The sequence below is a fragment of the Scomber scombrus genome, chromosome 18 (assembly GCF_963691925.1).
Source record: "Scomber scombrus chromosome 18, fScoSco1.1, whole genome shotgun sequence".
NCBI lineage: Eukaryota > Metazoa > Chordata > Actinopteri > Scombriformes > Scombridae > Scomber > Scomber scombrus.
This window is the reverse complement of record NC_084987.1, coordinates 20,972,492-20,997,685: the sequence shown is the minus strand read 5'-3', so window position 1 is coordinate 20,997,685 and position 25,194 is coordinate 20,972,492. Positions and strand designations below refer to the sequence as shown.

General features: G+C 41.4%; 2 protein-coding genes across 3 annotated transcripts; both read left to right on the top strand.

The window, feature by feature from the left end:
• The first annotated feature begins 65 nt into the window (after nucleotides 1-65).
• On the top strand, nucleotides 66-15,104 carry LOC133999659 (transmembrane protein 184B-like). Its single transcript, XM_062438916.1, has 9 exons — nucleotides 66-552; nucleotides 3,298-3,531; nucleotides 7,035-7,200; nucleotides 9,862-9,952; nucleotides 10,072-10,147; nucleotides 10,530-10,621; nucleotides 10,774-10,943; nucleotides 11,055-11,249; nucleotides 12,528-15,104. Exons 2-9 carry the CDS (start codon nucleotides 3,298-3,300, stop codon nucleotides 12,755-12,757), a joined length of 1,254 nt encoding a protein of 417 aa, XP_062294900.1. The 5' UTR covers nucleotides 66-552; the 3' UTR covers nucleotides 12,758-15,104.
• A 1,101-nt stretch (nucleotides 15,105-16,205) lies between these two features.
• Nucleotides 16,206-25,134, top strand: LOC134000252 (probable ATP-dependent RNA helicase DDX17). 2 transcript variants are annotated; one of them, XM_062439603.1, is made up of 13 exons: nucleotides 16,206-16,596; nucleotides 16,758-16,914; nucleotides 17,039-17,135; nucleotides 17,249-17,382; nucleotides 17,914-17,979; nucleotides 18,141-18,282; nucleotides 18,460-18,620; nucleotides 18,808-18,980; nucleotides 19,112-19,222; nucleotides 19,379-19,440; nucleotides 19,552-19,611; nucleotides 22,662-22,889; nucleotides 23,767-25,134. In XM_062439603.1, the coding sequence occupies exons 1-13, from the start codon at nucleotides 16,541-16,543 to the stop codon at nucleotides 24,243-24,245; spliced, it is 1,926 nt and encodes a 641-aa protein (XP_062295587.1). In that variant the 5' UTR covers nucleotides 16,206-16,540; the 3' UTR covers nucleotides 24,246-25,134. The 2 variants fall into 2 exon arrangements, with proteins under 2 accessions (XP_062295587.1, XP_062295586.1); XM_062439602.1 differs by having other exon boundaries at nucleotides 16,755-16,914; nucleotides 23,767-25,133.
• The last annotated feature ends 60 nt before the right edge of the window (nucleotides 25,135-25,194 follow it).

Sequence of the window (25,194 nt, the reverse complement as noted above, 5' to 3'; positions counted from 1 at the left end):
CAGAGACTCAAAGATGTAAAAAGGTGTCATTACGCATGCGCCAGCAGCGGAGTTTGCTGGCAGCTGCTTCTGTTGCTACAGTGAACTGCTGCTGGTGATGTGGAGGAAATAACGGTGCCTACTTCATCAGCTCTGGATGGGGGAAATGGCAAGAGAATAGAAGTTATTTTATACGGACGTTGTAATACCCTGACTGAGTATTTCGCGTGTTTAAAAGCCTATTATATTGCTTTGCTTTGTTTTGACTTTACAAGAAGAAGCAACAACAAGCTAGCGCCAGGCTAGGAAGACGAGCTAACATTAGCCTAGCAGCGCTCGGCGTAGTTAACGCTCAGCTGCAGACACTTGCCAGCTTTACAAAAAAAGGGAGAAGTTTCCGGGTGTCGGAGAATGGTGCAGTGATTAGATAAGGGGCTAGCCTTTTTCTGAATGTTACCGTTTAGCCAATTAACTTTTTATACTCCGAAAGGTTTGTAGTCGACTTGAGATGATGAGCTAAATTGATGCTTGGACTGAAACCAGCGCCGCACATCAAACAACTGCAGAGAGGAGGTAAGTAAAAGCAGCAGAAGAGGGTAGGGTCATGAGCACTTAACGATAGCCACTATTCTTTTCAGTTTAGAGTTGTTTTTCTGAACCAGCAAACGATTTCAACACAAACTCAGAATTGACAGTGCTAAAGTAAATATTGCAATTGCTGAATTTATCTGAAATAGGATGTCATCCTTTCTCTTAAATGCAGTGCGGTCATGTGTGTGTACTGGGGGTTGAAAGCTGGGAAACCTGCACCCTCGTCCTTTGTGGGATTTGTTATAGCTACACTTAGCACCATTAAAATGACTTGTGGTCACTGTTAAGTAGCCCTGATGTCTTCAGTGCCTCTGGACACAGCCTCGGTGGTCTGATGCGTTACAATATAGCAGCTCACCTAGCCTGAGGACTTATTATGATGGCCTGTCACAAAGACTGCTGATTCGATTGAGGTCACAGTACAATGCATGTTTTGAAACCGACTCGCGGGTGCAGTCAGCAGGATTGATGCCCCTCTCTCTCTCTCTTGTCTGTGGCCCACTGGGAAGCACCGAGCTCTGTTATTGTAGCTGCAAGCTGGTGTTTGTGATCATTGCCAGTGTGTACTGAACACAGACCTCATGTATTCATTTTTCTACAGACATGGGGTGATATGTAGGTTATATTTTTAATTATTTATACTATGATACATTTAGATTGATTTATATTCATCCAATGGTGGTTGGTTAACAAATAAGAAAAAGCACTTTTAGATTACAAGTCCTAATTATCAAGATAGACAAAATGGCAACAAGATAGATAAGTGGGAAGACTCTCTTCCGGTATCAGTACTTGATCAGTACTGATTGGGCACAGAAAGTCAGCTGTTAAATAGTCTAGTTGATGGTGGTCACATTGAAATGCAAAGTCAAACTGGAACTGTCTGCTTCATCAGAAATGATTGTACAAGAAGGTTGACCTTATACTTTATCTGCAATGAATAAAATAATAAGTAATACGACTGATATATTGCCTTTATAGCCTTTAAACATGGTCAGTAAAAAACAACAGTGAACTCACATTCTGACTGCTACTTTTTTAGCAGCCCAGACATCACTCTGTAAAAATGGGTTGGATTTTCTGTGCCACCCTAAATTGACTTCCTTGCAGTTTCTATGCATAAATACTTAAAAACATATCCCGGTGTGTGTGTGTGGTGCGCCGATGTGCTCCAATTTACTGCATCGCCACCAGCTGATTGAGGCTTTGGCAAAAGCACAGTGAGTCATCCATGACCACATCAAGAGCCGGCTTATATTAGCTGGTGCACAGACTGATACTGAAATGAGTTTTCACTGCAAATGATTAGATTATCACCTTTCCCGGAATCCACACCGAGGCACTGACGTCACCAGAGAGAAGATTGTACTCAGAGATCCTCTGTAATTTGATCGTGAGGGTACATGTAGTATCTCTGCGGACGCTTGTGGTGTTGATACCTCCAGTTTGGGCTTGTCTTGTTCTCGTTTGACCAAATTGACGCTGTGTAATTATGTGACAGATACACCACCAGTCTTATTTTCACTTCTTATGAATCATTATTGTAATTTCAAGGTGTGGAGATGAATGCAGTGTAAGCATTAAGGTTGATAGAGTACAAACCTAAATACCTAATAAACAGAGGCAGCAGGTTTGGAGCTGTCCAGTGCTGCACAGTCGGCTTAGTATAAATGTGATGCTTAAAGCCACTTAACAAGTTAATCATTCATTTCTATATCCAACTCAATGTCTCTCATCTTCCCCAGCTGCAGCTCTCGTCATTTAACATTCACCTTTTCATGAAACACAATGATCACATGTATCCATTTTGAGGTTTATGGTTTTATAGTTTTACTCTATTTCAGCTTCACGCCAAGAGTCTCACCTACAGTACACGAGGGGCACAGGCCCAGTACGTCTGCGCAGCCCGAACTTTGGTTGCAGATGTGTAGAGAGGTTTCTTTTTTATTGTTATTTTTGAATACTCTGAAGAAATTCATTTGTGTTTAGCGCTATTTTCAGCACCCACACACTCCTTCCTGCCCTCCGAAAAAGCACAGAGCCAAAAAGAAGGGGAGAAATTGGGTCAGCAGCCCTCAGCTCATCGCTGTCACACTGATTCGCTGTGTTCAAAAGATTCAGGCTCTGCTTCAGCCCCCTTCACACACACACACACACACACACACACACACACACACACACACACACACACACACACACACACCTTCTAATGTGTTGGTTTGTGTGATTTATTTATTTTTTACACTCTTTATCAGCGTTTCCTCACACACCTACCTTATGCCTCCTCTTTTACTCCCTCTGGTTTGATCTTGCTTCATCCGTCTATCCACACAATCTCTCTTTTTTTGCAGTGCAGGTCTGTGCGCTGCCCTACTTTGCTCTGCTCTGTGTCTATTCTGTTTTCTCACCCTAACATCAGCAGATGTTTGCTTGAGATTGAGGTCTAAGAATGTTACAATATGTGTTTCCTTATTATGTGTTTCATTCAGGCGTTACGCTGCGTAGTGTTTTCTAACGTAAGCTCATATACATGCATACACACAGACATAATACAATCATCTGTCCATGTACATTATAAGTCATAAACTACCCAAAAAGAGTTCTCCTTTGCTCCTCTAGTCTGTAAAATCTCCCCTCCCTTTCTGTCTTTTTCTCCTTTTTATTATTTTAAAATGATGAAGCCCCTAAATTTCTCTATTTTATTCCCCCCCCTTTTTTTAAATACAGATGAGTCAACTTTGGCGGCGAGATATACCCCTGTCAGAGAAGTTGGGGAATGTCTCTCCCGTCGGTCTCGCCCCGGGGGCCCCGGCCACTGTGGCCCCGCAAGGGTCCAACTCTTCCTGGGTGCCGGAGGCCCCAGTGTTCACGCAGGAACAGCCGATTTTCCTCATGACCTCCACTGCCCAAACTATATCAGGCTTCTTCGTTTGGACGGCTCTTCTGATCACGTGTCACCAGGTAAGGAGAACCTGAGGTGTGAATCTTCACCGGCCGCCTGTCAACAATACTAATGCACAATGCGTTTCAATGTATCATATCCTCAGTTTTAATGACTGCACATAACTACTTCGTCATCAGTTAATACAAGCAGTGAGATAAACCTGAACTCTCTGTTTATTTAGAAAGTACTTTCAAAGATCAGATTACAGTTTATAATACAAACAGCTGCATCTTTTCAATACCATTATCTGTGGGACCCACGTTAGTACATAAACATTACAAAAACACACACACACTCAACTAGCTTTACTCATATTCTTCATTACCTAGGCTTTAGTTTCGCTGTAGAGTAAAAACTGTAGTTAGTTATTTTCTTCACCTCAGAGTTGGTTTAAGTTGTTTAATGCTGCAGTTTGTGTTATTTAGCTGGTCTGGTTTGTTACTGCTGGAGTTCGCCACTTTGCTCTGCTAATGTTAGCCTCAAAATATACTTCATGCTCATCTCACAAAGGTAATTATTTAGGCAGTAAATAAAAAATGCTCGCAACTGCTGCCTTTTTCTGTCGGTCAACATCATGTTATTAACTAACATTTAAAAAATAGATTTTTGACATTTGACATCTTAGAATTGAGAAATATCCGCACCTCTGATTGTCAGAGGGATAAAACTAAACTTCTAACTCCAAGATTGCAGGTCCAGTTTCCACAACTATCATCATCTTATTCAACAGCAATGTTTATTGGTTAAGTACCAGTGTGAAGGTAAAATATGTCCAGAGTTGAAATAAAAGATCAATGAGTTTTAAAGTTCAGCACATGCAAAAACACTACATGGTGTTCTATAATACTGGAAGGATTTATTATCTCCTACTTCTCAATGATTCCTAGGTAAGCAGAACAATGATGTCCCCCATGTTACAAATAAACTGAAATATGCACATGCTCATATTTGATCAGCCAAAAAACAAATTGAGCCAGGTTCAAAGTTTTTAGCTGGACCCTTTGCTGTGGGATACACTGTTGCCAACACTGTGGTCTCATTGGAGTAAGTGAGGAGGCAAGTTTTTTTAGTTTTTTTTTACACTGCACTATTATCAGTCTGAAAGCAGCATGAGTGTTGTAAAAAAGCCCTATGTGGTGAATTATTGTGAATTGTTAAGTGTGTCATCTGGGACAAAAACCTAAATCTTGTTCATGATCTTTCAAGTCCACCCACCTCTCTCCCTCCTTCTCTTTAAACCTCATGTACTGAAGGTTGGTTCAATCGGCCCAAACACTTCCTTTTTTAGCAACCCCCCCCCCTCTCCCCGAAAAAAACAGTTTAATTTTACGAGCCCCCTGTTAACCTAAGGTCTTTTTATGTGCACGTACACACACCAAATGCACCTCGTTGATTTCACATCCTGCGGGAGAAAAGGCGTTTTCCAAATGTTGAGTCATTTTTTCCCGTAGCTTGTTGCACACTGTGTCGTAGCTTAACCGTGCTTGTGTTTGATAGCTGACAGTAAGGAGACAGGAAATGAGGGGGGAGAGAGAGAGAGAGAGAGAGAACGAATGAAATGCAACAAACATCCCCGGCAGCTCTCAAACTGGAGACGTTGCAGTCCCAAAGCTGAGCTGTGCCAAGTCTGATAGAGTGATTGACTGAGGTTAACAATGCAGCCTGAAACACACTCAGCATGGGGCACAAGTACTGAGGGTGATGATGTGATGAAAAGCCATGAAAAAACAATGCAGCTTATAATGGGTTCAGCACTGTGTCGCAGTATAAGCGCCCTGTTGATGTCAGTTTATTGGCTGTCGTGTTACAGTGAAAATTTAACTAAGTGTCCCTTTTTTATGTAAGCAGGATCTATTGTGCCCAGAGGCTCAGGTTAATGTTTTGTCTCCCATTGTTTGCCTCTGCGCTTCATGTAAAGGGTTAAAGGAGAGCCCTCCGTCACTCTGGCAACAGGTTCTCCCGGCTCGAATACAACATCATCAAAGAGCAGGGGGACTGGTGCGGGAGGAGGGTCATTTAGCAATAAACCCCGCCTGTGACTGTGAGCGGAGGGCATTGTCTCGCTTGGCTTGTTGTCACCCACTGTTTGTTATTTTACCAAAGGTGTGTGTGTGTGTGTGTGTGTGTGTGTGTGTGTGTGTTTACCGGCCAGGAAAGGTGATAGGTGCGGACATTGTGTAAGTGGAAAGGAGCCGGTGACAAAGGGGCCCACCCTGTTCTTTCTGCCGTCTGCCTCTGTGAATAGGAGCGATGAAAGCTCGGTATCAGTTACCCCAAACAACCCCCCTACCACACACACACACATCAGCTCACAGACACAACACACGCCTCGCAGACACACTGCGCTTCGGTATACTAACTAATGCAAATGTTTACTGGCTTTATTCGAACCTGTGCAGAGAAAAACACACATACAGGTTTCATGTGGCAGCTCTTAGTTTCAGCTAACCCATTCATCCACCTGATGAATATTCCCTTCACATTATCTCATTTTTTTAGTGTTGTAAATATATTTGTTGTGCATCTTCCAATCTGCTGCCCAGGTTAATACATCACAGTTAGTGGTGACAATTGAAATAAGTTGGACAGTTGATGTGCTGTTGATAAAATGTAGTTTCCTTCTTTACTCTTTACTTTACTCCATATACAGTATATCAGCTACATGGTTTTTCATCTGTGTGTTTGTGTAACTACAGATGTTTTAAAGTCAGAGTCCAAATGATATGTCAAACATACGGCTCGTGGGCCAGATCCGGCCCACTGGATAACTGCAAAGTATGGAAATTGCAGAATACTAAGTCCAATTTTTCAATAAAACGCGCCGCTGTTCTCACTTAAGTTCGCTCATCGCTCACAAAGTCTTGAGATAATTGATTTGCAATGTGATTCAGATTTTAAGGACACATTTTATCAGTATCTCTTACCAGGGTAACCCCAAACTGAAAGCCCTGTCTGCAAAAAATGTGTGCATTTGGGACAGTTTATCTAATCTTTCTTAAGGTATCTCAGGGTTAGGGTTAGGGTTATGGGTCGTTCATGTGATTTGTGAATAGATGGTTTATTATAGTAAAGTTAAAAATATATATTATATATATATTATGTGTTATTCATAGGTTATTATGCAGTGGATTGTAATGGTCCGGCCCTCATGAGATCAAATATGGCTGTATGTGGCCCTTAAACTAAAAAGAGTTTGATACCCCTGAAATATGCCGTTAAAATTGTTCTTTATCCTAAAGAACAACATCCACACACATAAGCATACGATTATTACCAACTGGGACATTGGAAGGTGACTGAATTTATAATTCTCAATTTCTAAGAGTCATGCAAAGATAAGAAGAATAATCCTACTACTTACTAGCTAAAGTGTATAAGTGGAACTCGTGTCATGTATAAATTCTTGCTCAAATACTGGTGTCTTTCATGGGAGCATGCAGAGTGTCTTATATATCTGACTTCATCACTTTAATGGAACCTTCACATTTTTCTCACCTCTTTCTCCCTCCTTTTTTTTTAGATCTACATGCACCTACGTTACTACAGCTCTCCAAATGAACAGAGGCACATAGTGAGGATCCTCTTCATAGTCCCCATCTACGCCTTCGACTCCTGGCTCAGCCTTCTCTTCTTCACCAATGAGGAGTATTACGTGTACTTTGACACAGTACGAGACTGCTACGAAGGTGAGCGGATAAAGAAACGCTGCGCACTAAGCTGGCACACTAGTATTTTATCCGCCGCAGGCTACATGAAATGCTGCCATATTTGGCATGCACGCTGCAGGCCAATATTCACCACAGTGACCAGCGAGTGTTTTGTGTTCTTCTGTGTGCATTTTGACTCCCAGTAGAAAATAAGGGCGTGAAAATGAATGTGTTGTGATACCCCAGTGGCAGATGGCCTTTGCAGTGTCTTCGTTTGCAAAGGTTGCCATCTTTGTTCTCATGTCTACACGGCCTGTTGGGGATTCAGGGGAGGGGAAAGCTGTCTCCTAGCAACTGTATGAAAACCAGCAAAGCCTAGAGAAGACTTTGAAAAGGCATCTCACTTGTGAGCAGATAAATCGTAAAGCTTCTTCTTTATCCTGACAGCCTGCAGTGCATCTTTTTTTTCACGGGAATGTTTATGCAGAATTTGACAGTAAAACAAGCAATTACATGACATTCTGTCCATGGCAATTTACTTATGTTACTACATCATCACATATGCATACATACATACATTTGCTGAAAATTTGTTCAACAGGAAAGCAAAAATAAAAAACACTAGTTGATTTTAGCCTCTGTGAGGATTTGCTGCTTAATATCATTGCAACTTGAACTGCTGGTTGAATAATTCATTTGAATAATTTGTGAATTGATTCAGAATGAATTCCGAATTTTTTGACACTCTGTAGATTAAAAAAACAATTAATCAAAAACATTATTGACAGATTAGTTGATCATTGAAGTGCACCTGTGGCCTCAGGGCATTGTATTATATATAATAATCACAGTGAGTGCTATCTACTGCAGGTAAAATGGGCCCATAGTACAGTTAGCTCACAGTATGAGAAACAGGCACTTTAAACCTTTTTTTCATGCAGTCTGTCTTCACACACACACACACACACACACACACACACACACACACACACACACACACACACACACACACACGCACACACACACGCACACGCACACGCTACATAAGCTCACTCAGTAGAAGAGTGTGTGTTTCTCCACCAGGCTGTGTATTTAATTCAGGTTGAACTGCAACACATTTGCACAAAAACCCACCATGTGCCTGTTATGGAAATCCCGCTTTTCATTACAAAACCTCCTTTTGTCTCTCTGTTTATCAACCCGCAGTACATATTACATAATGAGTAAACGGTATCACAGTCATATGATATTAGTTAAAATAGAAGTGATGGACAATTAGCTTCATTTCGGCAAAGTAAAGACACAGAGGTTGTTGGATGAGATAGCTCATTTTAAGGTGAAGAAACAACAGTGTCTGTGTAATTGTGCAACAGTAACAAACCCAGCACAGTGCTGATTTGTGCTCTGGCAGCTGTCATCAATCAAAGGCTTATTCCCTTTTAAACTCAGCCACCAAAAAAAAAAAAAAAGACAGCAGAGAGAGCTAAGCTGCGGGGAGCTAGTATCTGTGGGTTACCCTTAAATTAGCCTGACAACACCTGGGGCGACAGAGGAAAACACTCACTCAGGGGCACCAATTACTGGGATCAGTATGCAGTCCAGTTAGTCTTTTCTCAATCATATGTTACCTCTCAACAGGAAGTAAATGATCAGTGTCTGCAGGATAACCAGTACATTATTGACTAGTACACAAGATATGATGACAGTTTCTGTTAGCCTGTATGTAAAAGAGAGTGTGGGTGTTACAGGTAAAAGCAGTTATGTCAGCGTTGTTAAATATTTATCACGCCATCCGTCACAGATGTGTCAGTGAATCACGCTCAGTATAAGCAGGTGATCTCTTTTCGGGTTAATGGTGGGGAACAAATATTCTAACAAACTCATGAGCATCTGTTGTTTTCTGTCATGAAACCATAACTGCAAATCAGTCACATAGTTTTAAGTTTAAGTTAGTTTTTATTGTGACTATGATAGTTTTTGAAATGAGAATAAAGTAAATTCAGTAGTACTAAATGGCTGAATAGGTTTAAAATGCTGAGCCACGGATGCATTCTCTGTCTGAATACTAAATAAACAGAATAAATGTGTTCGAGCTCCGTCCCCATCGCTGATCTGTCAGGTTACAGCTAAAGCAACCAGTGTAGCTTGGTCATTGGTCAGATCTGACATATCAGATCTGACCAATGGATTGAATAGAAAGGGATTAGAGACGCACCTGGTGTAGCTTTGCATTTAGGCCCATGATGCTGGAAGAATAATACAAAAGCTCTCATGGTTGAATACGATTTTGATCTTTATTAACAGAAGTTATGCAACACATTACGTAACTGAATATCATAACCTTAAACGTGTGTAGAGAACACATTTTCTCTGAACCCTTTCTATTATGTGACCGTTGTTTCTGTGTCATTATCAACTGCTCCACACTGCTAGAGAGCTATACCTTTTTATAATTATGCTTAAGCTTGAACCTCACCTGCAACTTTATCCAATCATTTGTAAACCTGCTGATAGCCATTATGCAACTTTCCACCTGGAAATGGCGAGCTCAGCAGTTCAGAAACAGAACAAGCAAAACGTAACTGTAATTACAAAATATGTATTGTTAGTAGATGCTTAATAGGACGTGAGGATATTCTTACAGATGCCAATGGTCACCCTTAAAATGCTATAACTCTTTTTTTATGTCACTCTCTGCAGCCTTTGTCATCTACAACTTCCTGAGTCTGTGTTATGAGTATCTGGGAGGAGAGAGCGCCATCATGGCTGAGATCAGAGGGAAACCTATTGAGTAAGTCTCTTTTTTTAGTGTATTACTCATCCTATTGTTACCACTACCTTGAATGGTAAAATATAGCCTGTATATGCACGTGTATGTGTTGACCTGAATGAACCTGTGCTTCACTTAAGGTCGAGCTGCATGTATGGGACCTGTTGCCTGTGGGGCAAAACCTACTCCATTGGATTCCTCAGGTTTTGCAAACAGGTACTAATCACTCTGTTGGCTTTTACATTGTACATTGTGTGTTTTAATGTTACAGATAGAGTAACTCTCTCCAATGGCACGTTATCTCCTACAAATGTACTACAAATCAAATATAGATCACTTTGCTGTACACCATAGGGAGCCATTCTGTTTTTATTCATTTCCATGCAGTATGAAAAACGTCTTGCAAAGAATTAAAGCTTGTTTGAAGTACTGCAGGCAACCATGAATGTGTAGATACTGTAAATTCTTCATGTCTTTTCTAGCTATTCAGATACACTTTACATAACACAACGATGCATAGTGTTTGTACTGTATGACATATTAATTAACCTGGTATGACATATTAATTCTCTTTTTTTCCTCCCTCTTTCTTCCTCAGGCAACTCTCCAGTTCTGTGTGGTGAAACCTCTGATGGCAATGATCACTGTCATTCTTCAGGCCTTTGGGAAATACAGAGACGGAGACTTTAAGTATGTTTCCACAACAGATGTCTTTTCCGATCATTATATCTGAATGCAGTTAATTAATTTGTGTAATGAGTAATAATTAATAAATATGTCTCTGAAGATTTGAGTGTCAGAACTAAAGCCTGTCCTTTTTCCTCTGCGTCCCTCTCTTCCAGCGTTGCCAGCGGTTACCTCTATGTGACCATTATCTACAACATCTCCGTCAGCCTGTCGCTCTACGCTCTCTTCCTCTTCTACTTCGCTACACGTGACCTGCTCGTCCCATACAGCCCTGTGCTCAAGTTCTTCATGGTCAAGTCCGTCATCTTCCTCTCCTTCTGGCAGGGTAAGAAAAACAGTCAGTTTCCTCATGCACAGATTCACATTGCACATGTAGCAAATGTATGAAAACTCACTTTATGACTCCCCTCTGTTTATGATTCTTTGTACATTTTAGGGATGCTCCTGGCCATCCTGGAGAAGTGTGGAGCCATCCCTCAGATCACCTCTGCCGACTTCTCCGTGGGCGAGGGAACAGTTGCCGCCGGTTACCAAAACTTTATTATCTGCATCGAGATGTTCTTTGCTGCTGTTGCTCTGCGGCACGCCTTTACTTACAAGGTTTACATGGACAAAAGACTTGACTCATATGGTAAGGGATACGTGTGTGTGTGTGTGTGTGTGTGTGTTTGAAAGAGTAAAGCAAACTGTGTAAACATAGAGCCTGCATGTTACTGTGTGTATCATAATCTGCCTGATATGGAAGTTCTGAATTGGTTTTTGACACAGTTGGATTTCTGCGGTCTTTCAGGACTGATCTGACCTCGCTCTTTGTCTCCCACCTTTCTTTCTTTGATTCCTATCTTTAATCCCTCCTTTTTACAATCTAATTATTTTTAAGTCCGTTCTTCATTTTTCCTGCTTTCTTCTTTTCCATCTCGACTTTCTTGTGTTCAATGTCTCTCTTTGTGCCCCTTTTTTTCTCTCTTCTTCACTCTGCTGCTCTGAAAGGCTCATTTCCTATCTATGGACAGTACGGTAGGTCTGATGTTCACTGTGTCTTTCTCTTTATCTGCCACAGTTCTGTATGACATTGTACTTTTTTGTTTGCTTCTTTGTGTTTGAATGTGGCTAAACGTCCATTACTTTAACATCACCAGTGTTAGAATTTTCTGTTCGGCATGAATTCTGTATTTTTTTTCCTAATCATTGGTATACTGCTGTATTGTTTTTTTTCATTGTGTTCATTTTGCATTTGGTGAATTCATCCAATTTTCATTTCTCCTGGAACGTTTGAAATGTGTTAAGTCTGTTCTACCTACGCTCAGTCCCCTCATACTCTCCCTCTCACTACTTATCAAACATGCCCCTGCTTGCTAGAAGCAGAAAAACATTTGTGCTGACAAAAAAATGTAGACGATTCGACCTCCAGAAATGTAAATGAGTAAAGGAAACTGATGTTAAAGCAGCGATGTGGTTTTATTTAGTTATAAAATGTTATAATATCAACCACGTTGATCATCCACGTATCTGTATTTGTGGCATTCAGGGAACAGATTAATTTCTTCCATCCTGCTAATTAAATTCACTATTATAGATTTGCTGGCATTAAAGTTAGTTTTTATGTGTTTTGGCTTTTTTTTTGCCTTTTATTTGATAGTTAAAACTGCAGAGAGACAGCAAACACATGTAGAGAGACATGCAACACTGTGTAATCTAAGTGCACATGTTGTGGTTATGTGGTATCCAGCTTAACCATTAGACTACCAGGACACTCTTGTCACTAAAGACTTATTTGGTAAATTCACTTGACAATTGGATGGAAACATAGTGTCAGTCTTTCTTCACTCATCTACCACTTTCCCTCACCCATCCATCCTAATTAGTGTCTCTTTATTGATTTATTCCACTTCTCCACCCCCACCTCCAGGCCGCTGTGCCCCAATGAAGAGCATCTCCAGCAGCCTGAAGGAGACCATGAATCCAGGGGACATGGTCCAGGATGCCATCCACAACTTCTCCCCGGCTTATCAGCAGTACACGCAACAGTCCACACTGGAGCGGACGGGGGGGCCAGCTCTCTCCCGCAGCCACAGTAACCTCAGCACCCGCGGGGACAACGAAAAGACCCTGCTACTCAGCTCCGACGACGAGTTCTGAGACTCAAACTCAGACGCTCAGAGGCTCACTTTTACTCTCGTAGCCTGTATTTAATTATCAGCCATGTAAGACAAATCAGATCTTTTGTCGCTATCTTAACAGGGAAAATCAGATCCTGCTTTTTTTTCTCCACATTTAGACAATATAAAGATCAGATTTATGTCAGACTCATGAATTGGTGGTTAACAGACTGCATGAAAAGACGGAGTGTACGAAAGAAAAAGAGGAAACGAAGGGGTAAATTGGTGCAGTAGGAAAAGGAGGGAGCTTTAATAGGACGGAGAGGTTGCTGCAAATATAGTTAGGGAGAAGAATAGTGTTTACACGTTAGGTTCTTTAACTGCTCAAGTTGTCATTTGTGTTGATGTCATAGAGGCCATAACTGACAGAAATACAATATCTATATTCATCCACTGAGTATGATATATATGCTGCACTTTAACCATTACGGCAAAAAAAGATATGACACATATAAAATGTATTCTACTACAGACAACTGCCATCTTCACGTAACTGTTCATGGCCTCCTTCACGTTTGAATTCATACTCCTCCACCAACTCTGCCTCTTACCGAAACATTGCCAAATAGAGGGAGCGGTAACCTGCGCTCCAGTTACTGAGACGCACTGTCTTAATATTTGATTTATATTCAAGCAAAACTGAGGAGCCTTTGAATTGCGGGGCTTTATTTTAATATATAAGAATTTCAACACGGATACTACTTTCATTTAAATGTTAGATGACCGTGAAGGTGTAACTCATTTTAAAGACTGGTTTGTTGGGAAATTGTTATTCCAGAAATGTTATAAATACTTTGTGTTTGTTTCCATTTTGTTGTGGGTTTATAGGAACAAGTGTGACGGTAACTCTCAGCTGGTGGCCTGACGAGGGCTTCTCCCATAGTGTTGTTGTTGTTTGTGGAGCAGCTGTAGGGAGAGATTTTAGCGTTGGCAGGGAGACCGATGGAAGGACAACACCCACGCAGATTACAGATTACTGAAGAAGCAACACTTCCCTGCAGAGCCGGACCAGCTGTGGTGTGCTGTGGATTGTAATCCCATAATTAAGGGCATTGCATGTAGCACAGATCAGGCCTGCCTCTGCTGGCACTGTTTATAATGGCGGCACTGCTATAGTCACAGTGTGTGAAGCTGGTTTATACAGACAGATAAAGGTTGTGCATGTAGATGTCAATGCAAACAAGGTTTCAAATCTGACTGTATCCGAAATAGAAATATCTGAACATTTAAAAGTTGTGTTCAGGTACTGTAAGAAAGTACAGTATCTGTACAGTGACACACTGTAGCAGCACAGAGATGCTTTATAAAGGAAAGAGGGGGAAAAGACTCAAGTGAGCCAAAACCTGCAGGCAAAGCGAGCCGACCACTGGTGTTCCTTTTTATCTATTTTCTAAAGATAACAGGGACTGTGTTTGAGTTAATTGTTCATACTGTTACCAGGTGATGTTTAATTTGCCTTTTAGCAGCGGCCAGTACAGACGTTGCTTGTGGTTGTGATCTTAAATGTTTGCTGCACAGGTGACTTTAGGCCCAATGCTGCCTCTAAATGTGTTTTTTCTCTCATGTTGTGTGCAGAACGCAAACAGATTTTACAGACTGACTCAAGTTTATAGACTGCAGGTAAACATGCAGTTACTCACAGTTCAATGAGTAAGTAAGTAAGTTAGCAATGAGCGTCCTCGACAATACGCAAGACCAACTTTCTAATGAGAAGATTGCTTTCAATTGGCAGTGTAATTTAAGTGTTTAATTGTGGAATTCAGCACTAGTGGATTCCACAGTTGGTTTGCGGCTGTGACTGCGAACTCCTATCTCTTTCAACCGCCTCCTACACACAATAATTAACGCATCACTTTTGTATCCATCTCTGCACTGAATCTTTAGTGCTTCAGTTTAAGCCGAGGTTGAGTGAAGCTGTTGTATTAATGTTAAATTAACTTAGCGGTATTGAAAAAGAGAAATTCACTGCATAATACTTTGCCCCTAGGTGACAGCATATAAAGCTCAACAATCTTGATTTAAAGAACACTATGAAACATGTTTTAAATGCTGTGTGATTTCAAAGTTGGATGTTGATTTCAAAGCTGGATATATTTAAACCAGGAAATATTATACCAGAAAGGAAAGAATGTTGAAGAATTAATGGCATTGCTTTGTATAGTGCTTTGTTTTAATATTTTTGTGTCTTAATATTTTTAATTTTCATATATTCTTCTGTTTTATTTCTGTTGTATACATTTCAATTTGTATATTGGTAATATGATCTCATGTTTTTATTCTATATTGGTTTATGTTGGTGTTGAAAAGGAAATAAAAGACAATAGACAAATGGAGGAAGACATTTCTCTCATGGTTTTACTCAAGAACTGCACTTAAACTTACTGAAGTACTTCAGTTTCATGCTACTTACTAAATATACTGTGCTTTTACTCAAAAATATTTAACATTTCTAGCTACTGGTTACTTTGCAGACCAAGATTTTGGAAACCTATGGTGAGCATATAAAATATCAAAAAAAAGCTCCACCTTCACTGAATGTTCATCATTGTTCACATAATAGTAACCATCATTTTCCCATCATATATAAAAACAGGACTATTCTGTCTGTAATAAGTACTTCTTGTACTTTTGCTGATGACACTTTTACTAGTAATGGAGTATCTGTACTTGTATGAAAGGGTCTGGAAACTTTTTACACAACTGGTACTCAGTAATGCAACCCAGTAGAAGCCTGCCAACCAGAATAAAGAACAAAGTTTATTGTGATTGTATAAGGTGTTGACGAAATATTAGAAACGCCTCTCAATATTGTTAGTGATTCAATATATTCAATATGACCCGTTTACAAATAGCTGTCAGTATTTTATTTTCATCTGGTGAGCAGCAACTGCAATTTAGTATTAAAAAGTGATTAAAAATGTATATTTTCAAAATAGTGCAGCTCAGATTTAAAGGGAAAAATGTTGTCAATAAAACTGAGGGCGGGGCTTTGCCAGCAGCCAGCCAATGACTGGCTTTTGCTCGCCGGCTGAGCAGTGAAATAGGGTTGCCAGGTAAGAGCTTTTCCCGGGACAGTGGGCAACTTTTAAAGTGTTGCCGCAGGTTGAATATTTTGTCCACTGATTGTGTACACTTATTTTGCATGCAAATTCAAGGATGATACCTTAAATTAATATCCATATTTTGAATGCAGTGATTTATTGATACCCACATCCTACCAAACTCACATTAGATCAGCACGTACAAATACGCCAACATGGTGTTACTTTGTTGATATTACAATACAATTGGCAATGATAGCAATGCTTTTGGGGTTAAAAAGCAGTGTGTTTGGTTTGGCAGAGGCGTATTTTGAGCTCTGGTATGGGGCTGGTTTTGATTGGCCATTGTGCTGCTTTGCCACACGGACCTGGCAACCCTGAGTTTGAGCACTAAACGCTAACAACAACATAGCGGTACTGCCAGGCCTTGTTGTTATGCCCACTGAACTCACGTTTACATTTTTTACACCAGAAACACTGCTCGGTGTGATATTTGACTTTTCAATAAGCCTCTAAAAAAACGTCAATTTCTTCCTCCAGTCAGCCTCCAGGTTAACGTCGAGTATAACAACAGCTAAAGTGCTTTTCAAGCGAGGCCTGAGACGGTAATTTAGCAATAACTAAAAAGCCAGGTTACCTCTCCGGGGGGAAAAAAGCTCTCCTCACCTGACAGCAACATTAATTAATTACTTGACCCAACACAGAGAGCGTGTGTCTTCAAAATGAGAGGCTCGTACGGAGACAGAGACCGAGACCGAGACCGTGGTCGTGACAGAGGGTAAGCTAGGCCAATCAATTAGCATGAGATCTAACGGTAAATGTCATATTAAAATACTTTCACTTGTTTGCTACCATAAACAGAGGAGACTTTAACACTGCAGCCTAGGAAATGTCATATAGATAGAACTAATGCCTGTGTGTCTCTTCATGTTGCAGCAGCCCTCGTTTCGGGTCAAGCAGAGGCGGCCAACCCACGGGTAAGAAGTTTGGGAACCCCGGGGACCGTTTACGAAATAAGAGATGGGACCTGGAAGAGCTCCCCAAATTTGAGAAGAACTTTTATAGTGAACACCTGGAAGTGCAGCGCATGAGCCAGGTATTTCTCTCATAAGACAGTCTAATCCTCTGATGAAAACATATGTTTGTTTAAGCATAAAAGACACTTCAGCAAAGTAAAAAACACACTGATGTTTACTGTTACTGTTGTCTTGTACTTTCAGTATGAAATTGAGGAGTATCGCAGGAAGAAAGAAATCACTGTTCGTGGTTCAGGCTGCCCAAAACCCATCACCAACTTCCATCAGGCACAGTTTCCTCGTAAGTACACACACACTTGGATGTCCGAACATACACAACATAATGCCACTAAAACAACTCCACTAAATCTGCAGACCACTAACAAATTATGTTATTTCTGCCTCTCCGTTTAGAATATGTAATGGATATCCTGATGCAGCAAAACTTTAAGGAGCCCACAGCCATTCAGGCACAAGGTTTCCCTCTGGCCCTCAGCGGGAGAGACATGGTGGGCATCGCTCAGACGGGTTCTGGGAAGACTCTATCGGTGAGACTTGGTCTTCCTCTACCTCTGTACTAAAAGATATGGAAACATCACATCCTGGTAGATTACAAAGCAGTATAGACATCTCCTAGTGTAAAAACACAAAGAGTCTAGTTTAGAGAATGTTTTTAACATTGAATTCAAGATAACAGATTTATTGTGCACATATGCAGATAGAAACAGGTGCTACCTGATGTATGTGCATATGCAACTTGTTGATATCTGTCAGTTACAATACAACTATTTCAACATTCACACTGAGTCCTGCTTATGCCAAAAGATCTACAGTGTATTGAGATTATGGCTACTATCCGATTGGTATTATATACAGATGAATAAAAATACATTCTCTACAAGACACATTAACTAGCCTTCTTTTATCTCATCATTTGACCCTCTGAGCAGAGTCCTGGCCCCTCTGGGCTTTGTGTAATACAAACGCTCTCCATCATGCTTATTGTTTCTGTTGTTTGATTTTCCTGATGCCGCACAACAAACACAACCCACTGACCTTTCTCTTTTGTCTGTCCTCAGTATCTCCTGCCTGCCATTGTACACATTAACCATCAGCCCTACTTGGAGCGTGGAGACGGACCCATTGTACGTGAAGGACAACACACTAATACACCGATCACTGAGAGTAGTCTGCCGTGGAAAAGCAGATTTTACAGAAATTAGATTTAAAGCCATTACATCACAATTTAATAATGTCTAATACACCAAACAGTGGATTGTTATGGTATTATATGTTTGCTCTGCAGTGTCTGGTTCTGGCCCCCACAAGAGAACTGGCGCAGCAGGTCCAGCAGGTGGCATACGACTATGGAAAGTCATCCCGCATCAAAAGCACTTGTGTGTACGGGGGTGCTCCCAAGGGACCCCAAATCCGAGATCTGGAGAGAGGTTAGGATTATGTTATGCATTATTAACACATGACTCACTCTTTTTGATTGTTCAAGTCAACTTGAGCAATTGTGTCACAGTGAAATCCACATCAGATTAGTCTGTAACTTGTTATTTAATATTGTGTGAGTTAGATCAATTTATATAACAGAGAAAAACTGAATCTGTTCTTCCTAGGTGTTGAGATCTGCATTGCCACTCCAGGTCGCTTGATTGACTTCCTTGAGGCGGGAAAGACCAACCTGCGGCGCTGCACATACTTAGTTCTAGATGAAGCTGACCGCATGCTGGACATGGGATTTGAACCACAGATTCGCAAAATTGTGGACCAGATCAGGGTAAAGCTAATGAGAGATGACCTGGATCAAAATATTTAATTTGTTTCTTTTATGTTTGACTTACAGCAGCAGAGAAGTTAATATGACCTATGTTTTAGTATGTTACAATCTAGGTTTGCTTATTAAGATTTTATTTTTTTCAGTATCAGTGATTACTTGTTGTTTATTTAATGTGCTCTTTGCCTAGCCGGACAGACAGACCCTGATGTGGAGTGCTACCTGGCCTAAAGAGGTTCGCCAGCTGGCCGAGGACTTTCTGAAGGACTACGTGCAGATCAATGTTGGAGCCCTGGAGCTCAGCGCCAACCACAACATCCTTCAGATAGTTGACGTCTGTATGGAGAGTGAGAAGGACAACAAGTAAGAGGCTGATCACAAAGAAGATTTTTACAGTTATACTTTGATTGGTTTGTATCGTAATGGGTACAAAATGTGCAGCCAAACTACAAGTTTCCTTTTTTTCTCTCTCTCTCTAATCGCCTTGTCCTCAGGTTGATCCAGCTAATGGAGGAAATTATGGCGGAGAAAGAGAACAAGACCATCATCTTTGTGGAGACCAAGAAACGGTGTGATGACCTCACGCGCAGGATGAGACGCGATGGGTGAGCACATCGAGCAAGAACACACTACTGCTCTTTTATGCAAATCTAAGTAATCTCAGATTGTTTTTAAACAGTTTATAGTTAGTTTATAGTACTGCATTCTGTAGCAGAGTGTCTTAACACTTAAAGTTGAAATGCTGCTGGTTTGTCTTCTAGTTGGCCAGCGATGTGTATTCATGGCGACAAGAGCCAACCAGAGAGAGACTGGGTGTTGACAGGTAACTCCTGTGATTTAGACTTTTCCTTTTTTTCTTTTCTTTTTTTTTTACTTTGTCTCTTTGAAGAGAATGTTCTTCTTCTAATATTCCGTTCTTTGCCTCGTGTTACAGAGTTCCGCAGCGGCAAAGCTCCCATCCTCATCGCTACTGATGTGGCCTCGCGTGGTTTGGGTATGTCTTGTGTGTCCCAAAGCAAATTATTTCCTCAGTATAACTACACACTGATAGGGTACACACACACACAGACACACAAGATATTTGACCATTCAATATGTAGAATAAAATTACTAATAGTGATATAGTGGTATATAGTGATCAGACTCTTTACTGCATGTGGTTTAACAGTAGAATTTTAGGGTCAAAAGTAAACCACAAACATACAGATTTGCTTTTTCTTTTACAGAGCACATTATGCTTCTCTTCTGAAGTGTATCATACTTGAAGTAGGATTTCCTATGAGGATTTAAGCCACTGTGCTCTATTGAGTAACACTGAAAAACACTGAACATAGGCATGATGTTGAATGAAGTGTGAAGATGTAAGGGGTGAGGCTAAGTGAAGCAGCCCCTTACAGGATGGCAGTCAACCTTTTTAACCTAATTCTATGTTCATTTGTTTTTCTTTTCATTTTTTCTTTTTGTTTGGTTTTTTTGTTTCCAAGTCTCTCTTCCGGCAACTAGAAGCACACAGGCCCTCGGGAGCCTGCAGCCGGACCTAGGCATGACAAATCGAAAGCTGACTCGGGGAGAGAGACGGCCTGATTAATCAGTCCCAGACACAGCCATCTCCAGTGAAAACCTAGAACAGAGCCCGCAAACAAAACTCTTCCCCCCTTCCAGGACACTGGCTGCCTGGGAGACAGTAGGGGGGCGAGCACGGGGTGCTGCTGGGCTTCCAAATTTGATCCTAGAGTCGGGGGTGGCTGTCAGGTGAGAGGGCGAAGAGGGGGGTATGGAGGAGGGTGGGCTCCCCTCAGCTATGCCATCAACCACAGTAACGCACCACACCAGTTGCTGATTAAATTAACTCAGAGACTTTTTTTAATCTGATGGGATATGGATCAAGAAACCTTTTCTACATCGACCTTTAGGAGACACATTCCTATTAACAAACCATGATCACAAACTTTGGAAAGCAAAACATTTTTTTAACCAAAGTTAGTCCCACAGATAATACACTTAAACAGATGATACTTCAGTTCTAGGAAGCTGAGACACAGTGGTGCGTTACAAGAAGACAGAAAGAGAGACAACTGCCAGGAAGTGAGGGTGGAAAAGCAAGCCAAAAGCCGGGCATGGACGGCTTTGCTGGAGGCTCCCCTCTGAACTGCCCCCTGATGCCAGCCCCTGACACCCCCCACCTCTGGCTGTGCCGGCCGGCCTCTCCCTCTGCGGACGTCATGTCTGGTCCTGGCTGGCAGGAGTCCTGGCCTGGAGGAGCCACCTCTCTATAATCGATTTCCCTCCCGTTCACCCTGTTTCCTCTCTGTCCTTTCTTTCACGCTTCTCTGTTTCTCTACCTCTCTCACACATCACCTTTTTTTTTTTCTTACTGTTATTATCTGTCCTGGTCGTCACCCCTCCATCTATTGCTCAATTCCTTCTTTTATTTACCTCCTTACTCTACGTTCTTCTACCACCATTCCTCTCCAACCTCTTATCTAAGTGTCCTGTTATCTCCTTGTTGTTTTCTTTAAGCCATTTCTGACCTCTGTCCTTTTGCCCCTTTTCCTCCACCTCCACTGTGTGTCCTGTTTTCAACACCCCCACCCCCACCCCTCTTTCGTCTCTAACACTTTGGCCATTTTTCTTTGTATACGTCATACCAGACCACCAGTCAAGTCTGTTAATAAGTCACCAGCACTTAACAACTTGCTGAATTCCCCATCAGGGCTCCAGTAGCACAAATGTCAGGACTCAGATTCCCTGGCAGAGCCTACTCTGAGATCCCTCTCACAAAAAATGTTCTCACGTCTTGTCCGTAGTGTCTGTTTCTTGTTACTAAACTTGAAAAGCTGGGCTCTATGATATCACTGCCTTTTGGATGTGACCTGGGAGGCATTTGGCACCGATCAAAGACCACCCAGCCCCTAAGAAATCCTACCACTCCCCCTGCCCCAGATCTTGATGTTACAGCCACCCACTAATATATGAAATATCAGTGCAAGTCTCTCTAACAAGGAATTTATATCTTTGAAGTAAACATGAAAGTATCCAGTAAATACTCCATCCATTACCCAATAATGTCTCCAGGTCGCAAAATGCTGGGGGACATGGAGAGGCCCAGATAAGAATAGAGTAGGACTGCATCCAAGCACAGTCCCGCTGGAGCTCCGGCCCAGGCAGTTTCCAGCGTTGGGAGTGTTGTTGAGGAGTGGCGAGGTGGGAGAAGGGACTGCTTTTTGTCCTGTGCGCTCTCCTCGTACCCCTGCAGACCTCCCTGGACTGGTGAGGGGTAGGGGGGCAGAGGGGTAACTTTGTAAGTCATCACTAAATCTCTGATACAGGGTAAGTACCATAACCGCCCTTCCCCATATTCTCCTCCTCCAGCCTTCATGATTAAGCTTCCAAAACAAGACTTGTTTTTTTCCCCTCTAATCAGCAGTGTTTTCTGAGCCCTCTCTCAACTGTAATGAGAAACAGACCTCTAATTTGTTTTAAACTTAAATTTTTTTTTCTCCCTAAAAAGAAACTTTCTCTGTTGATTCTTACACTTTTACAATTAATCAGCAATTACAAATTCTATATGTAGGATCACTTGCCTCTAAAAATTAGTTTCTCTCCTTTTTGTCCCTATTCTCAAGTAGACTACTAACTTTTTTTCATGGCCTAATTAAGTTAATCTATAGCTTTGCCTTCACCTATTTCTACAAGTATTACACTAGATTATTGAGCCCTGTTTTGTAATTGGCATGGTAAGTATCTTCATTTTCTAATTGTGTATTGTACAAATAGTTGATCTTTCGACAGGTAAGTGATGCTTTCAGAGGATGATTGGTGTCTCGGAGGTATTGTCTGTCTGAATGTTCCCAGTTCCAAAAGCACAAAACTTAAAATTTCAATGGAGTGAATTGATTGATTGATTGATTGATTGATTGATTGATTGATTGAGTTCTCAACCAGGATTACTTTTGTTCTCACTTATGTTTTTGTCTTTTCCCTCCCTACAACTGGTCCCAACACACCACCCCTTCTCAACCCTTTACTGCCTCATATGTCAAGATGTGGAGGATGTCAAGTTTGTTATCAATTATGACTATCCCAACTCATCGGAGGACTACATCCACCGTATTGGCCGTACGGCCCGCAGCAACAACAAAGGCACTGCATACACTTTCTTCACTCCGGGGAACCTCCGGCAGGCCCGCGAGCTGATCCGGGTGCTAGAGGAGGCCCGACAGGCCATCAATCCCAAACTGCTGCAGCTGGTTGACACTGGACGTGGAGGAGGTGAGGGATGCTTCTTAATCTGCCATTCCCCCCTTTCTGTCCCCTTGGCAGATGGGGTTGTTTAGTTTAATGTGTTAGTCTAGTGTGCCTGATTTATTAATTTGTTATGTGACTGAAGTTTAAGCTAGAATCTATGGCTCCAACCGTTGCGCTGAAATATCAGCAGCCTGACTGTGCTGTGTATTGATAAATCTATGATGCTGTCCATGGTGCTGAAGTTGCAGGTGGATTTTTAATTGCACCTTTTTTCTCTTATTCCTTATCTTCTGTCTGTTTGGTCCTGGATCTATAATATTCACTAAACTATATACATAAATACTCAATTCTAAACTATATTTTAGCCTATATACTTTATCTGAGTGTGGCTGTGTAGTGGCTGTGCTGCTAAAAATGCACCCCCAGCTATTTAGCAAACTAAATATTTTAGGGGAGACATGACTGCAGATACAGATAAATATATATACTTAGCCTATTAGCAGTTCTATTAAATTGAAATTATAATCACGATTATGATATCAAGAACTTGGCTAGGTATATGATAATCCTGCAGTCCTATGGTTAGAGTTAATTTAACCCTGCCATTGGACCTTCACCTTGTTTTAGCCAAATTTAACAAATCTCCTACTGCTTTACATGATGGTTAAATCATTTGGCTGTTGTCGGTAACTGAGAGGAATCAGTTTTGACTTGGTACAAAGATAATCTGGTTTATGGAAATCTAGTTTTGTCTTTAGTATGACAATATGGTGGAAGATGGGATAAACAACCTCATTTGAAATGCACCTAACTGTATTTTCCCAAAAAGTGGTTGCTAGCCTGATGGTCAGTGTAGCAGTTTGATGGTAAATTGTCCTCCTTCATTCATTTTCATTTCCAGGTGGCCGTCCTCGTTTCCGTGCCGGCTCTAATTCTAAAAATCCCAACCTAATGTACCAGGACGAGTGTGACAGGAGAATGCGTTCCGTAGAAGGGGGCAGCAGCACCAAAGAAAGCCGTAGCAGCTACAGCCGCAGCAGCCGAGATAGCCGTGGAGGAAGTACCCGGGACGGGGACCGCTCCTCCTCCTCCTCTTCCTCCTCTTACAGAGATCGCAGCAGCAGGGACGGAGGGCGCAGCTATAGCTCCAGCTCCAACTCATACAACCAGTACCAGAATAACAGCAGCAGCAGCCAGTACAGCAGCTCCAGGGGAGGGTCAGGGAGTGGTGGAGTAGGCCAGGCCCCGTCTTCCTCATCAGCCCCCCAGCCTCTAATGGCTCAGCAGTTCAACCCTCCCCAGCCCATGATGGGCCTGATGGGGCATTCCCCATTTCAGTTTGCTCCTCCACCTCCACCTGCTCCCTCTAGCAGGAAGTAATGGGATCTGTGCACCACAGTCACACACAGCACAAAGTACACTGCAGCCATTCTCAGAGGCTTGTTTTAGTCTCAGAAGCAGTCAGACATGTTATGACTGCGAGAATTTCGTCCTTGGATGTTGACCTCTGTATCATCAACATTCCAGTTATGAACTTGGGTTTGAAGACGCCAGAGCACTCTGCTTTAAAGTTCCAAATTTCAACTTCAGCATAGTTTTGACACATTTAGACTGGTTCCCAGTTAAAGTGGTCAGCTGTTTTTGACTTTCCTTTAAAGTCAAATAAGTCGGCAGTAACTATTTGGTTTGACAAAATCTCGTTATTCAAGATCGTCTTGGAAACAAATCTTATGACAAATGTGCTGTTTTTGTGTTATGAGCTTCTGTGATTTTTCTCTCAAGGTGTAACAAAGGTAGGTGCTGAAAGTTACTTGTTAAATAAGCTATGTTTTTTTTTTTTTAGATTCAATATCTTTAACTTTGTGTTTAAAACTTTGTAAGCCACAAGATCATTTTGTATTGATTTAAAGAAAATCACACGTCATCCAGATGTAGTCTGAGCTAAATTAGGATTAAAAATGATCGGGGCTTTTTTGATAATGGGATTTTCTTCTTTCTTTTTAACTTCATCTTGACGGCCATTTCAGAGCAATTTTTTATTTCCTTACATTGATATTAATTCAGGCCTCATAGAAGCAGCTCTACAGGAGTTTTGTGTAGCCGTGGCACCAGTCGACAAGCTTTTCTTTCACATTTGTAGTTATTAACAAATCTCCTGAGAGCCACTTTAGGTTAGCTTATTCAGTTAATCAGCAATGTGGTCTTTGAGCATTTCCTAGTTAACAAGAAGTCCCTTTTTAGTTTGTTTTTCATGTTTAATAAAGCACTTCAATGTATCCTCGTGTGCACTCTTGAAATCCTTGATGAAGAAAACGTATCTACAACACAA

Coding starts and splice junctions, on each gene's coding strand:
- LOC133999659 (XM_062438916.1), top strand. CDS start 3,298: ATGAGTCAACTTTGGCGGCGAGATATACCCCTGTCAGAGAAGTTGGGG. Junction 3,532..7,034: donor TTCTGATCACGTGTCACCAG/GTAAGGAGAACC, acceptor CTTTTTTTTTAG/ATCTACATGCACCTACGTTA. Junction 10,622..10,773: donor TACAGAGACGGAGACTTTAA/GTATGTTTCCAC, acceptor CCTCTCTTCCAG/CGTTGCCAGCGGTTACCTCT.
- LOC134000252 (XM_062439602.1), top strand. CDS start 16,541: ATGAGAGGCTCGTACGGAGACAGAGACCGAGACCGAGACCGTGGTCGT. Junction 17,136..17,248: donor CCATCAGGCACAGTTTCCTC/GTAAGTACACAC, acceptor CTCTCCGTTTAG/AATATGTAATGGATATCCTG. Junction 19,612..22,661: donor TGTGGCCTCGCGTGGTTTGG/GTATGTCTTGTG, acceptor TCATATGTCAAG/ATGTGGAGGATGTCAAGTTT.